General features: G+C 43.9%; 1 protein-coding gene across 1 annotated transcript in view; it reads left to right on the top strand.

The window, feature by feature from the left end:
- LOC126188067 (proton-coupled amino acid transporter-like protein CG1139) overlaps nucleotides 1–15,384 on the top strand; it is a 129,348-nt gene that overhangs the window by 98,007 nt on the left and 15,957 nt on the right. The window contains exon 8 of the mRNA XM_049929512.1: nucleotides 1,548–1,726. Within this exon, the coding sequence (XP_049785469.1) occupies nucleotides 1,548–1,726 (179 nt within the window). The remainder of the gene's footprint in view (nucleotides 1–1,547; nucleotides 1,727–15,384) is intronic.

The following is a 15,384-nucleotide window of genomic DNA, read 5'->3' as shown; positions in this document are numbered from 1 at the left end:
ACAGCGGCCGGCTGTTACTACAAGATGTTTCACTGCATGACAGAATGGCGATGTACTTCCAACATGATGGATGTCCGGCACATAGCTCGCATGCGGTTGAAGCGGTATTGAATAGCATATTTCATGACAGGTGGATTCGTCGTCGAAGCACCATACCATGGCCCGCACGTTCACCGGATCTGACGTCCCCGGATTTCTTTCTATGGGGAAAGTTGAAGGATATTTGCTATCGTGATCCACCGACAACGCCTGAGAACATGCGTCAGCGCATTGTCAATGCATGTGCGAACATTACGGAAGGTGAACTGCTCGCTGTTAAGATGAATGCCGTTACAAGTATTGCCAAGTGGATTGAAGTTGACGGACATCATTTTGAGCATTTATTGCATTAATGTGGTATTTACAGGTAATCACGCTGTAAAAGCATGCGTTCTTAGAAATGATAAGTTCACAAAGGTACATGTATCACATTGGAACAACCGAAATAAAATGTTCAAACGTACCTACGTTCTGTATTTTAATTTAAGAAACCTACCTGTTACCAACTGTTCGTCTAAAATTGTGAGCCATATGTTTGTGACTATTACAGTGCCATCTATCACAAAGCGAAAAAAGTGGTCCAACTAAAACATTCATATTTCTTTACGTACTACACGAATATGTAATAAAAATGGGGGTCCCTATTTTTAAAAAAACGCAGTTGAGATCCGTTTACCTATGGCAGCGCCATTTAGCTGGCCAACCGTAGCGCCATCTGGTTTCCCCCTTCAAGCTTGACAAGTTTCGTTCTTTGTAGTTTTTTCGTTTGACGCTTATTTCGTGAGATATTTGGCCCGGTCACGATCAGTGGACCACCTTGAATATTTCATCACAGGATATTCGAGCGTATTTGAAATGCTTGGATATTATTCTTGAACGATAGAATTATTTTCCCTATTTATCAAAATGACCTTTAGTGAAGGAATGTGTTAATATAATTATAAATCTTCCGACATCATGGTCGTTGGAACGAACCTTTAGCTGATCTGAAGTAGGACGGTGCAAATGTTGTGTCACCTTTTTGTTGTTAATTATCCAGACATAAGTCTACTGCCGTTCATGGACATTATAGAATATTAAAGCAAAGTATACGAACAGAAGATTATAAATGGTCCGCTTTACCGAGTCTTAATCACTGATTTCCTCTCAGAGTGCACAAAACCATAAAGACCGTTATCTTGCACGCAAAATCTATCAGACCAGGAAAAAAAATTGAACGCAAAATTTGATCCTAAATGTGATATTGTGAACGTGATGACACGAGAACACACTCATAGCCTGTAATTTAGAAACATTTGCATCTTGTGTAATGCGTTCGTACCTTAAATTTATTACTTCAGTCCGGAACCGCGCGACTGCTACGGTCGCGGGTTCGAATCCTGCCTCGGGCATGGATGTTTGTGATGTCCTTAGATTAGTTAGGTTTAAGTAGTTCTAAGTTCTAGGGGACTGATGGCCTCAGATGTTAAGTCCCATAGTTCTCAGAGCCATTTTTAAATTTATTACAGATTCTACCACTGGAGGACAGCATGAAAACTCCGAAGAGATTCCGTGAGCCGCTTGGAGTACTTAACATAGCCATGGTTCTCGTCGTCTCTCTGTTCACGGTAACCGGATTCCTTGGGTACATGAAGTATGGGGAGAATACAGAAGGAAGTATAACGCTCAGCCTGCCCAACAATGAAAAGTAAGTAATGCGAAAAAATGTCTGTCTATAAAAAGCCATTCGCCATTCCAGCAAATTAATTTGAAAACTTAATTTGATTCTTCTATTACATCAATACCTCATAACATTTACGAATAGCAAATTCCAAATCTAAAACAAACATTTTGTTGCGGTCTAATATTAAACTACTTTTTGAGTTCATAGTTTGTGATTGAGCGCAGTAGAACAATTTTCCACGTTAAGTGTGTGGGATTTCAGAATAATTCAGTTGCTGTACGAGAAGATTAAAAATTGGAGAAATCCAGGGTAATAAAACCGAAAATCTCTTGATCTTGCCGGCCGGTGTGGCCGTGCGGTTCTAAGCGCGTCAGTTTGGAACCGCGTGACCGCTACGGTCGCAGGTTCGAATCCTGCCTCGGGCATGGATGTGTGTGATGTCCTTAGGTTAGTTAGGTTTAAGTAGTTCTAAGTTCTAGGGGACTGATGACCTCAGTAGTTAAGTCACATAGTGCTCAGAGCCATTTGAACCATCTCTTGATCTTTGCCGTTGTTGTTCCATAGAATTCAATGCCGAGAATCTATTTCTTAATGTAATGACAAAAAAGATGTATGTGCTCCGGCAGCAAACAAAGACTGTAAGAGCCATGTAGTATTGCACATGGCAACGCTTGACAAAACTCTGAAGCATTCCGACTATGAAGCTGTTTTTACGGATGGGTCGAAACAGGAGTATTCTGTTGGTTGCTCTGTTGTCTTTCCAGATCATGTCCTCAAGGTCCGACAGCCTAAAGCATTTACTGTCTTTGATGCAGAAATGACTGCTATCTTGCTGTCACTGGAGCAGATGAGATGCTCTTCCCGTCCTAAATTTTTTTGTCTGTCTTGATTCACTAAGTGCCCTTCACTCATTGCAACGTTTGTATCCAGCAGATAAAATAGTCCAGACCATCCAGGATGCCCCCCTCCAACTACAACGACTCGGGAAGGACGTGGTTTTCTGCTGGGTTCCAGGGCACGTTGGCATTGCTAGGAACGAAAGGGCAGATCTCGCAGCCAAGGAGACGTGTCTCGATCAGTGTGCCATCCCCCTGCACGCACTCACCTCGCTATTGAGCTCACGAATCATGCGTCGGTGTGAGGATGAGTAGCTGGAAATTACTGACAATAAGCTCCGTTTAGTCAAGCCCACAACGCGTGTGTGGTGTACTTCTTTCCAGACGGGACGAGGTTCTCCTCACTCGTCTTCGTATAGGCCACAGTCCTATGACGCATGGCTTCCTGCTCCGGCGAGAGGACACTCCAATGTGTGGTACTTGTGGCGTCCAGGTCACTGTGCGCCACGTTTTACTGGACTGCGTTTTATTCTCTGACCAGCGGGCTGCGGCTTACTTGCTGGCGGATCTGCCATGTCTTTTAGGAAATACTCTAACGATTGTGGTTAAAGTGTTAGAGTTCTGTGACTTGTCCAATGTTTTTACCAAGATTTTAGGGAGAGAGTCTTAATTTGTGCACAGGATGACTGGCTCGCTCATATTTTACGTAAATGGCCAGACAGTGACAATTTCCTGTGCCATCCTTGACGCTCCTTTCTCGTTTTACTTACATATTATTTTCTATACAGAATTTTGCATTTTCTTTGCGTGTATGCTTCGATTTTACTAAATTCGTCCACTTTCGTTTCTTTTAATGTGTGTCAGGGCGCTGATGACCTCGACGTTCAGCGCCCGTAAGCCCGAACACACACACACACACACACACACACACACACACACACACACAGTGAAAGGTGGCTACACTGAGCCACAGCGCCAGAAATCGCGCCAGAGAGTATTGTTCCGCCGCCTCCACTGGCAGTGATTATTGAGACGCAGCGACAGGCAGTTCTTACCGAGAAGTTGTGGTGGACACTGCTTGTCGTGAAGACAGAGTGAGATGTGGTAGTGGAGAGTGTTGTTCCATGTTTTATGCAGTGGTTTGATGGGAGAGATAGCAGATGTTATTCCAATGGAGATATTGTAATGGTCAGAGTGCTTTTCGTCAATATATATGAAGGTAATAAATATTATGTTGTTTATTTATTTATGTGTCATTACAGGTTCAGTCAACAAAGCATCTGGCTTGTGTTCTTGTATTAGAGTGTAATTTTGGTTTTCTTGCACAATTATGGTATTTGTAATTTTCTTTTATCACGTCAGTATAATTGCTATTTAAAAATTCTTGTCTTGTTGAAGAAGAACCGTGCCAGATGTGCGTTGAGTCATACTACCACATACAGAAGAGCTACACTTGTGCTTTGTTGGTTTCGTAGGTTTTATAGTTGCTGGGGACTTAATTAATTAACTGTGTTAACGAAAATTTTCTTACATTCTTTGTTGTCATTCTAAGCAGTCAGATTGCGTACTAAAACTAGTCAGGGCCAGCCGTTTACGAGACTTGCGTAATCGGACTAACAGCTACAAAAAAAATATATCTGCAGTATTATTTTAATTAAGCCACCATGCACGTGGCGACCGCTGCTTCGGATCGTCCCTTGGAATCTTCTGATTGTAAAAATAGTAGACAGTAGTATTGTTGTAGTAATTTGTAGTTTAGTAATTGTAGTCTAGATTGCATGTGTAGATTTGGTAATTGTCATTCTTCTAATGGTATTTCATAATTTAATTTTGTTGTCTTGTATACGCGTTTGACAATTTAGTGCAATTATTTCAATTGTTCGTCAATCGTGTTTGAGGGAAACATTTCGTGTGAATGATATTGTTGAAGATTAAGTGTCATTGTGTGTAATTTTCATATAGTGACGAGTATTGTATATTTTGTAAATGATTACGCGATCAATGAAAAAGGCAAAAATGATGAATAGTGAGAATGACGAAATTGTTGATATGGCGAACTCGCCAACACAGGAGAACAGTGTGATGAATAATGAAGTTGAAAACAATTTAATAAGTCGGGAAAATAGTCCGGAACCATTTCAAAATTTTTCTCATTCAGAAAATTCACAGAATACCAGATTGACGATACAAGATTCTGGAATAGTATCGAACACAGATAGCTTTACAGCTATGCAGAAAGAAGTTAGTTTTGTGGGAAATGTTAGGGGCGAAAAGAATTTCTAACCGGCTGATATGGAGCAGTTGATGAGTGCAATATTAAATTTGGGATCACAGTTACGATCTGAATTAAAAACAGATAGGGAAACAATGGAAATACGGTTAGACTCACTGGGATCACAGTTACGGTCTGAATTAAAAACAGATAGGGAAACAATGGAAAAACGGTTAGACTCACTGGGATCACAAATGGGAACAATGGAAACACGGTTAGACTCACGAATAGGGACATGTTTCAAAAATATGAAAGATGAGTTAAAGAAAGAAATCAGAGAAGAAGTACAACCGATTTTGAACTCTCACAATAATAGATTAATTGCAGTAGAGATTAGACAAAGGGAACAGGATAGAGAACAGGAAGAAAGAGATCGCGTGATAGTACAAAAATTTTCAGAGTTAAATTTACAACGTGCATGGTGGCTTAATTAAAATAATACTGCAGATATATTTTTTTTTTGTAGCTGTTAGTCCGATTACGCAAGTCTCGTAAACGGCTGGCCCTGACTAGTTTTAGTACGCAATCTGACTGCTTAGAATGACAACAAAGAATGTAAGAAAATTTTCGTTAACACAGTTAATTAATTAAGTCCCCAGCAACTATAAAACCTACGAAACCAACAAAGCACAAGTGTAGCTCTTCTGTATGTGGTAGTATGACTCAACGCACATCTGGCACGGTTCTTCTTCAACAAGACAAGAATTTTTAAATAGCAATTATACTGACGTGATAAAAGAAAATTACAAATACCATAATTGTGCAAGAAAACCAAAATTACACTCTAATACAAGAACACAAGCCAGATGCTTTGTTGACTGAACCTGTAATGACACATTATTCAGGACACACAAATAAATAAACAACATAATATTTATTACCTTCATATATATTGACGAAAAGCACTCTGACCATTACAATATCTCCATTGGAATAACATCTGCTATCTCTCCCATCAAACCACTGCATAAAACATGGAACAACGCTCTCCACTACCACATCTCACTCTGTCTTCACGACAAGCAGTGTCCACCACAACTTCTCGGTAAGAACTGCCTGTCGCTGCGTCTCAATAATCACTGCCAGTGGAGGCGGCGGAACAATACTCTCTGGCGCGATTTCTGGCGCTGTGGCTCAGTGTAGCCACCTTTCAACAGAAGAAGAGGAGGAAACGAAATGAAACTTAACGAACGAAGAGTGTGATGTTACACTACTGGCCATTGAAATTGCTGCAACAAGAAGAAATGCAGATGATAAACGGGTATTCATTGGACAAATATATATAACAAGAACTGACATGTGGTTACATTTTCACGCAATCTGCGTGCATAGATCCTGAGAAATCAGTACCCAGAACAACCACCTCTGGCCGTAATAACGGCCTCGTTACGCCTGGGCATTGAGTCAAACAGAGCTTGGAAGGGGTGTACAGGTACAGCTGTCCATGGAGCTTCAACACGATACCACAGTTCATCAAGAGTAGTGACTGGCGTATTGTGACGAGCCAGTTGCTCGGCCACCATTGACCAGACGTTTTCAATTGGTGAGACATCTGGAGAATGTGCTGGCAGGGCAGCAGTCGAACATTTTCTATATACAGAAAGGCCCGTACAGGACCTGCAACATACGGTCGTGCATTACGCTGCTGAAATGTGGGGTTTCGCAGGGATCGCATGAAGGGTAGAGCCACGGGTCGTAACACATCTGAAATGTAATATCCACTGTTCAAAGTACCGTCAATGCGAACAAGAGGTGACCGAGACGTGTAACCAATGGCACCCCATACCATCACGCCGGGTGATACGCCAGTACGGCGATGACGAATACACGCTCTCAATGTGCGTTCACCGCGATGTCACCAAACACGGATGCGACCATCATGATACTGTAAACAGAACCTGGATTCATCCGAAAAAATGACGTTTTGCCATTCGTGCACCCAGCTTCGTCGTTGAGTACAACATCGCAGGCGCTCCTGTCTGTGATGCAGCGTCAAGGGTAACCGCAGCCATGGTCTCCGAGCTGATAGTACATGCTGCTGCAAACGTCGTCGAACTGTTCGTGCAGATGGTTGTTGTCTTGCAAACGTCCCCATCTGTTGACTCAGGAATCGAGACGTGGCTGCAGGATCCGTTACAGCCATGCGGATAAGATGCCTGTCATCTCGACTGCTAGTGATACGAGGCCGTTGGGATCCAGCACGGCGTTCCGTATTACCATTCTGAACCCATCGATTCCATATTATGCTAACAGTCATTGGATCTCGACCAACGCGAGCAGCAATGCCGCGATACGGTAAACCGCAATCGCGATAGACTACAATCCGACCTTTATCAAAGTCGGAAACGTGATGGTATGCATTTCTCCTCCTTACACGAGGTTTCACAACAACGTCTCACTAGGCAACGCCGGTCAACTGCTGTTTGTGTATGAGAAATCGGTTGGAAACTTTCCTCATGTGAGCACGTTGTAGGTGTCGCCATCGGCGCCAACCTTGTGTGAATGCTCTGAAAAGATAATCATTTGCGTATCAAAGCATCTTCTTCCGGTCGGTTGAATTTCGCGTCTGTAGCACGTCATCTTCGTGGTGTAGCAATTTTAATGGCGAGTAGTGTAATTGGCAGCATCAGTATTACATAGTATTCCCTTTGGCCTGGATGTACACAATGAGTCAGTTGGAAAGGGCGTCATAAAGCCGTTGTATCGTCTCATGAGCCAAGCTGGGCCACAACTGGTGTAACTCGTCCTTGGTATCCTGAATACTGGGGCTGAGACGGCGTTGACGTCCGAGCTGGTACCACACGTATTACGTCGGGGACAGATCTGGAGACCTTGTTGGCCACGGGAGTACATTAACATCGCCCAGGCAGTTCACAGACACTAATGCCATATGTGGACGACCATTGTACTAGTGAAAAATGGCACGAACAGACTGCCACATGGGCGGTAACATTCTCTGAGGTGACAGAATTCATGGGTTGATTCCTCTTATCATGTCGAACCTCATTCTGTCCGGCGTAGCGCTGCAACTCGACGTGATATGGAATCAAAAAGTTGTTGGAAGTCCATTACAGAAATGTTAAGCTGTGCTGTTCGTGCACGACCTAACCTTTCCGTTATGTCACAGAAACATTTTATGGGTTCCATAATGGGCGAACTAGGTGGCCAAATCATTTCTTTGAATAGTCCAGAATGTTCTTCAGACCAGTCGCAAACAACTGTAGCCAAATGACATGGCCCTTGTCTTCCATAAAATACGTGAATGGCTGTAAATGGCATCCAAGTAGCCGAATATAACACTACCAATCAGTGATCTGTTCAGTTGGACCAGAGGAACCAGTCCACTCAGTGTAAACACAGCCCACACCTTTATGCAGCCACTACCAGCTTGCAGAGTGCCTTGTTGACAACCTGGGTCCATGGCTTCATGGGGTCTGCGCCACACTTGTATCCTACGATCAAATCTTACCAAGTGAATTTGGGACTCATCTGACCAGACCACGGTTTTCCATTCGTCTAGGGTCCGATCGATACGGTCACGAGCCCAGGAGAGGCGCTGCAGGCGACGTTGTGCTTTTGGCAAAGGCACTCACATCGGTTATCCACGACCATAGCCCGTTAACGCCAAACTTCGTAGCACATTCCTAACGGATATGCTCGTCGTACGTCCCACATTGATTTCTTCCGTTATTTCATGCAGTGTTGCTTGTCTGTTGGTACTGGCAACTCTTCGTACACGCCGCTGCTCTCTGTCGGTAAGTGAAGACGGTCGGCCACTGCGTTGACCGTGATATTTGGTATTCTCGGCCCACTCTTGACACTGTGGATCTTGAATTGCCTAACGGTTTCCGATATGGAAAGTCCCACGCGTCTAGCTCTAACTGGCATTCCGCGTTCAAGGTCTGTTAATTACCATTGTGCGGCCATAATCATGTCGGAAACCTTTTCATATGATCCTCCTGATTGTAAATACCAGCTCCTGTCGCTGTCGCTTCTTTGGTTAACTTTCGTTGCTCAACAGCTTGAGCATTGAAGGCATGAAAATGCTGTTCTTGCTGTTCCTGTTGGGAAGAAAAGAAAAACCTTACCTATACGAATTGGCCTTGGGTCACATGCTGATAATTTCCTGTGAGATTGGCGAGAAAATTACTCTGGCACCAGGTCAGACCAAAGTGTGTTCGGCCTGTGATGTGGTTGATGGCCCAATACACGGAAGAGTCCGTTGCAGGATTCCCCTGCTTTCTCCTAGGACGACCTCGCAATGATCCTGAATCTGTCCTGCAGGAGCAGGATGCCTTTGTCTTAGTGTAGTAGACGAGTGGAGTATTCCCTCGGGAGAGCTCGGTTCTGGATCCTTTGCAGCGTTGTGATGACCGAATTTGCGGCCTTTCCCCACACCACAGCTGCGTACTCTTAACACTGGTCGCACCAGTGTTGGGTAAAGCTTGACGACGTGTAATGACGGCACAGCAGACTGTGGTTTGAGCAGCGGGTAGAGAGCACGAAGGTGCCCTATTCCTCTGCTCGTCTCGGATATGACTCGCCCAGAAGAGTCTTCGGTCTAATGTGACACCTAGGTACTTGCTCCATAGGATTGGTTCTCCCAGGATTTCGACTGGCGGGAGATTTGGGGCAGCACTCTTTGGGTGAAGATCACCACGTCCTATACTCGTCCATCGCGACACTCTGGGTCACAGCACAAAGTGTAAGTGTCCTGGTGTTCGTTGCATTTTTTTTTTTTTATCCAGGCAGTCGTCCGTAGTTTTATCTGGTGTCTCGTTGGCACTGACTGAGGTTTTACCTCACGTAACACGACCGCTGTTTTGTAAAAGGTTATATGGAACTTTTTTTTCTCACAGCATGTAAAAATTAACAACAGCGTCAGTTCTTGTTCACTTTTAGTATCAGACCTGATGATGGGCATTCAAGAGTCCGCAACCGGTCGTGGTTTATGTACTGAATAATAAAAAGAACCTTACAACTGAAGCGGTATTTCCTACCTCTACAATAATGTTCAGTTGCGGACGTTCCTCCAGCAGAATTGTTTGTATAACGAATGTGTTGTGAGCGCTGTCTGACATCAGAAGTTCACGGTGCACCACATTTTAGTAGACTGTATTTTTCATTCAGGCAATAGGGCAGCAGCTGTTTTGCCACCCATTTTGCCCCTTTTTTAAATGACAGTGAAGCGAATATGGTACATCTTCCAAAGTTTTGTACAATGTCTGATTTGTTCCCTAAAATTTTAGGACAACGTCTTTAATGTGTTGTCAGGGCGGCTGACTCATCCGTGTTTTCTGTAAGTGATCAGCCATATACAGATTCCTGTGAATCTATTTTAGTTTTTCTCTTATGTTACTTGTGTTTTACTTGAAAGTTTTAGAATTTCCGACCAACTCTAACGCTTTATTATATGATGTGAGGTACTGCGATTGCGAGGGTGATTGTGGGTAAGATTGGAGAGAATGAACACGATTTTATCTCCAACTGCTTTTTCTTTCTTTAATCGCGTTTTATACTTTTTACCACAGTCGTTTCTACTAATTACGGATGGACGCATATAACCTCGTCGTTGAGCGCCACTGACCTACAAACGCACAGACACAAACACAATGAAAAATGTTTAGGATTTGAAAAACAGACTCACGTGACACTAAAAGTTCGAGGTGGCTCTTTATCATTACTGAAGGAAGATGTGAACCTTTTAAATTTAGATCAATATGAAAACTGATGGCCCCCCATACGATGTCATGCATGAAGAGCTTCAAGGAATAAATTGCTGATTTTTTTAAGCGATCAATATCAAAATTTTGTTTCATGAAGACCTGCATGCAGGTGGAAGCCTCTACAAGAATTCCCTGCAGACTCACCCCTCCCTTAACCATCCCTGGTCTGATGGCTCTCAGTACGGAGGTCGTATTGGGTCACACAGACCTTCCGTTCTTACATAATAGTTCGGGTAACTATCTGATCGCTACAGAATGAGAATTTTCGATAAAAACTTACTCAGTATACACCGCTGAGCTAAAACATTATCGCCACCCGCTTAATAGTGTGTTGGGCTACATACGGAACGCAATACATCGTCGATTCTGTATGGTACGGAGACAACAAGTTGAGTTTTTGAAGGTATCTGGGAGCAGATGTCTACGCACAGATCACTTAATTTATCTACATTACGGGCCAGCTGTTTGTGATCCGAAGCTGCCACCCGATAGCGTCCCATGGGTGTTCACCAGGCTGAGATCAAGCATATTTGTTGACCAAGTCAATAACGTGAGTTCACTATTATCCTCCTCAAAACACTGCAGCGAGGTTCTGGTCTACGACAGTGGACTTACTCTGCTGGAAATTGCCATTGTGAATCGGGAAGATATGAAGCGTGAAGGGATGCAGGCGATCCGCAATAATGTGCACGATGTCCCCAGCTCATACTGTTCAGGAAGGACAAGCAACCATAACTGAAGAAGAAATGAGTGCAATAGCTCTAAAGAGGAATACGTACAGCTGCGATAGCAGGAGAAGTACTGAAATGTTTGAACTAAGAAGGCGAAAGAGAAATAGTGATGCTATGTAATAAAATATATGGCACATGGCCGGAGGACGTTCTGACAATAGCTGTGATTTCAGTTCCGACGAAACAATGAACCAAGAAAAGCACTGAGCACAGTAGAATCAGCTTCATTTCGCATGCAGCCACAGCTTTGTTAAGAATCATTAATAAAAGACTGGAGAAGGTAATGGAGAAGAATCTGGCTGAGGAGAAATTTGGTTTATGACAGAATATAGGCACAAGAGATGCAATACGACTCTTGCGAATTTTGGGAGAGAGGTTTGTTGGAAAGGGATTAGATTTGGGATAATTTCGCTCTTACAATGCGGGAAAGAGAATGGACAGGAAAAGTTAACAACTTAGAAACTCTTTGTATTTAAGTCATAAAGCTTCAGTGAAAGTGAGAGGAGAAAGGACCAACTGCATAAGACTAGGAAAAGAAGTAAGACAAGACTGCTGTATGTCTTTTGAACTTTCAATATGTACCTAGAAAATACGATTGACCATTGTCCACTAGAGGACAAGGAGGTAACAGTTTCAGAAAGAAGACTACATTGTTTGAGGTTTCCAGACGACATGGTCATTCTAGCAACGGACGAAAAAGAATTACGGCGTATACTACATACAACCGAAGCTAAAGGAAAGATTTCTGGAACGAAAATCAGTACAAAGAAAACAAAAGTTATGATACTAAGAGGAAATAAAAGGGAAAGATAATGAGAAGTCTTAGAACGTGTGCAAAGGTTTCAAGTTCCTAGGAAGAAGGATTGAAACCGATTGGAAGAGCAACACAGAAATTTAAACCAGATAGCAACGGCGAAAGAGGCATTTTGTAAGAGAAGGAGAATTTTCTGCAGCAATGTGGTCAAAGATATGTGAAAAAGACTATTAAAGTTTTGTATGTAGTGTCCTCCTGTATGGGGCTGAAATGTGGACACTGAGGAAGAAAGCTGGAGAAAGGCTGGAGACTTAAGGGATGTGGCCATGGCGGAGGATGGAAAGAATAACTTGGACTGACAGAGTGAAAAATGAGGAGGTACTGTGAAGAGTAGGACAGCTAAGAAGACTACCGAATGTAATAGAGAGAAGGAAAAGAAACTGGACTGGACATACACCGATCAGTCAGAACATTATAACGTCGACCTACTATCGACACAAAACAATCCAGGCGACAGCAGCATCACCTAGCGAGGAACGAGTGCTAGTGAGACACACATGTAGTATCGGTGAGCTTGCTGTCTGTATGTAGAATGGGGAAGGCGTGTGATCCAACTGAGTTTGGCCGAGGGCAGCCCAGAGGCTCGGCACCAGCATTTCGGAAACTGCACAACTTGTTGGGTGCTCGAGGAGTGTTGTAGTGTCTTCAGCACTTAGCGAAACCAAGGTAAAACTACGTCCAGACGCCGTGGGATTGGGCGGCCACCCCTGATTACAAATGTCGGACGTCATAGGCTGTGAGACTGGTAAAACAGGGCAGGCGGCATACTGTGCCGTAAATAACACCAGACTTTAATGCTGGGCGGAGTACAAGTGTGTCTGAACACACTATGCGCCGAACACTCCTAACGATGGGCCTCCGCAGCCGACAACCCCCGCATCAACACCACGACATCGGCATCTGCGATTGAATTGGACACTTAACCATCGACACTGGACGTTGGCGCAGTGGCAGAGCGTTGCATGGTCTGCTGAATCCCGATACCTTCTTCGTCATGCCGATGGGAGGGCACGAATCCTTCGTCTTCGAGGAGAACAGCTTCTTAACACCTGTACTGCGGGACGGAGACAAGCTGGCGGCGGCTCCATTATGCTCTGGGAAACTTTCACGTGGGCATCCATGGGTCCAGTGGAGCTTGTGCAAGGCACCATGACGGCCAAGGAGTATCGTACAATAGTTGCAGACCACGTACACCCCTTCAAGATAGCCATGTTTTCCGACAGCACTGGCATTTTTCAACAAGATAACGCGCCATGTCAAAAGGTCAAGTATTTGATGGAGTGGCCAGAGGAACACAGTGGGGAGTTCCAGTTGTGTGCTGACCCTCCAGTTCACCATATCTGAACCCGATCGAACACATCAGGGATGTGACTGAATGTAGCGTCAGAGCTCATCGCCCCCCTTCACGGAATCTTGTGTTCAGATGTGGTTCAACTCCGTCCAGCGACCTACTAAGGCTTCTTGCTTCCATGCCACAACGCGTCGCCGCTGTTGTCCGTGCTAAAGGTGGACACACCGGCTATTAGGTAGATGGTCAGTCTATATTAAGATCCGCGAGTGGAACAGAGAGGGGGAAATATGACATTGGCGCGAATTGTACCCTCAGCCACACACCGCTTGTTGGCAAGCGGTGTATATATGTAGCTGTAGATGTAGGCGGCACTTTTCTCATGGTGGGCTTGGTCGTAATGGTATGGCTGATCAATGTAACTCTAACGAAGAAAACATCCGACTGGAAGTACAAATTGCACCAAGCTACTAGTTGGGGAAAAAATTCGTATATTCATTATTTTCCCGCGACGTAACCTTGTCGAGTAAACACCAAGCGACATGCCGTCCAAATCCAGGGTGCCTGATCTCCTCAGAGGGATCTTTGGCTTCCATTGATCTGTGAAGACTGTGCCCTATGGGCTGTTGGTTAACACTTTTGGATAACTCCCTGTTATTTGTCTTCTCTGGTAACGATCTTAAAAGCACGCAAGGAAACTATTATTAGTATGCTGGAAGGAAAAAACTTGACCCATCAGGAGTTCTGGTGTCATGGTGCTGTACGACTGTACGCAGGTTGTGGATCTGACGGTTCTGTGACATCACACTCGTAGATTTGTCGTACAAACCACCAGTCAAACATCTGAACCTTTCCCTGAAGTGACGTATTCCGGCTACCGGGTTGAGTTCCGTTGTTGGAAAACGCTGAGATAAATCCAACGCGAACTCAAGAGATCGAATTTACACCTACCGTAAACCGTCTATGTGAATATCGACCACGCTGCCCCATACTATTGTTCCATACGCGGGAATGGGTCCCAGCAGTGCCTTACCATGGACATCTTCCAAGTTCTATGGCACAGCTGACGTCGAGTTTGGCAGTTGGTACAGTTGGAGCAACCGGGCCATTACCTTGACTGTCATATATGTGACACGATGGTGCCAAACTAGACTCTTGTCGACTACGACACTCAGGCACTTGGCCATGTTGCTTGCTGCAAAGTACCACCCACATGCCTATCTGTTGCACGATGGCAACGTAGACTTTATATCGGAACTGGCGCTTCAATAGTTTCACTGAAGTACTTCCTTATTGCATCATACAGTCATAGGCAAGAATATTTTAGCTGGAGAAACCTGAGATATCAGCAAGCGTAATGAAGATTACAAGAATTCTTTCAGATTGTTTTGAGGGTACTTAGCTGAGAAGTTTTCAGGCCTTTGTTGCCTGGCTAGATTAAAGACCGGGGTTGGTTTTTGCGATGTATTTTCGGTCTGTTAAACGAAACGAGAAATAATGACTATGACTGTATTTGGTTTGCATGTATTCCTTCACTCTGAGCCCTTTGATGATACCTGCTAGCCTGAGAACACAAATCGGTGTGGGGTGGCCCATGCTTCAGCGCACCATCAGTCATTCATCAAACACACACACACACACACACACACACACACACACACACACACATTGCATAATGTTTTATTTCTGTACTGACTTGTCAGTAAATTTGGTCTCTCTCTCTCTCTCTCTCTCTCTCTGTATGTGTGTGTGTGTGTGTGTGTGTGTGTGTGTGTGTATGTGTATGTGATTATAGTCCACTTTTGGTTATGTCACATACTGTACAGCCTGATCATCACTAAATTTCCTCTCTCTCTCTCTGTTTATGTCAAATTCTGTACTGCCTCATCAGTAAATTTCATCTCTGTCTTCGTAATATATTACAGGGGGAATGGCAAGGAAAATATGCAGATAAAAAAACTCAAGAAATCAAGTATATTTTTCAAAGAGATTACGTTCCAAAGGAAGTTAGTTAC

This window comes from Schistocerca cancellata, chromosome 5, assembly GCF_023864275.1.
Source record: "Schistocerca cancellata isolate TAMUIC-IGC-003103 chromosome 5, iqSchCanc2.1, whole genome shotgun sequence".
Classification (NCBI taxonomy): domain Eukaryota; kingdom Metazoa; phylum Arthropoda; class Insecta; order Orthoptera; family Acrididae; genus Schistocerca; species Schistocerca cancellata.
Note: the sequence above shows the minus strand (reverse complement) of the source record. Positions and strands in the feature narration are given on the sequence as shown.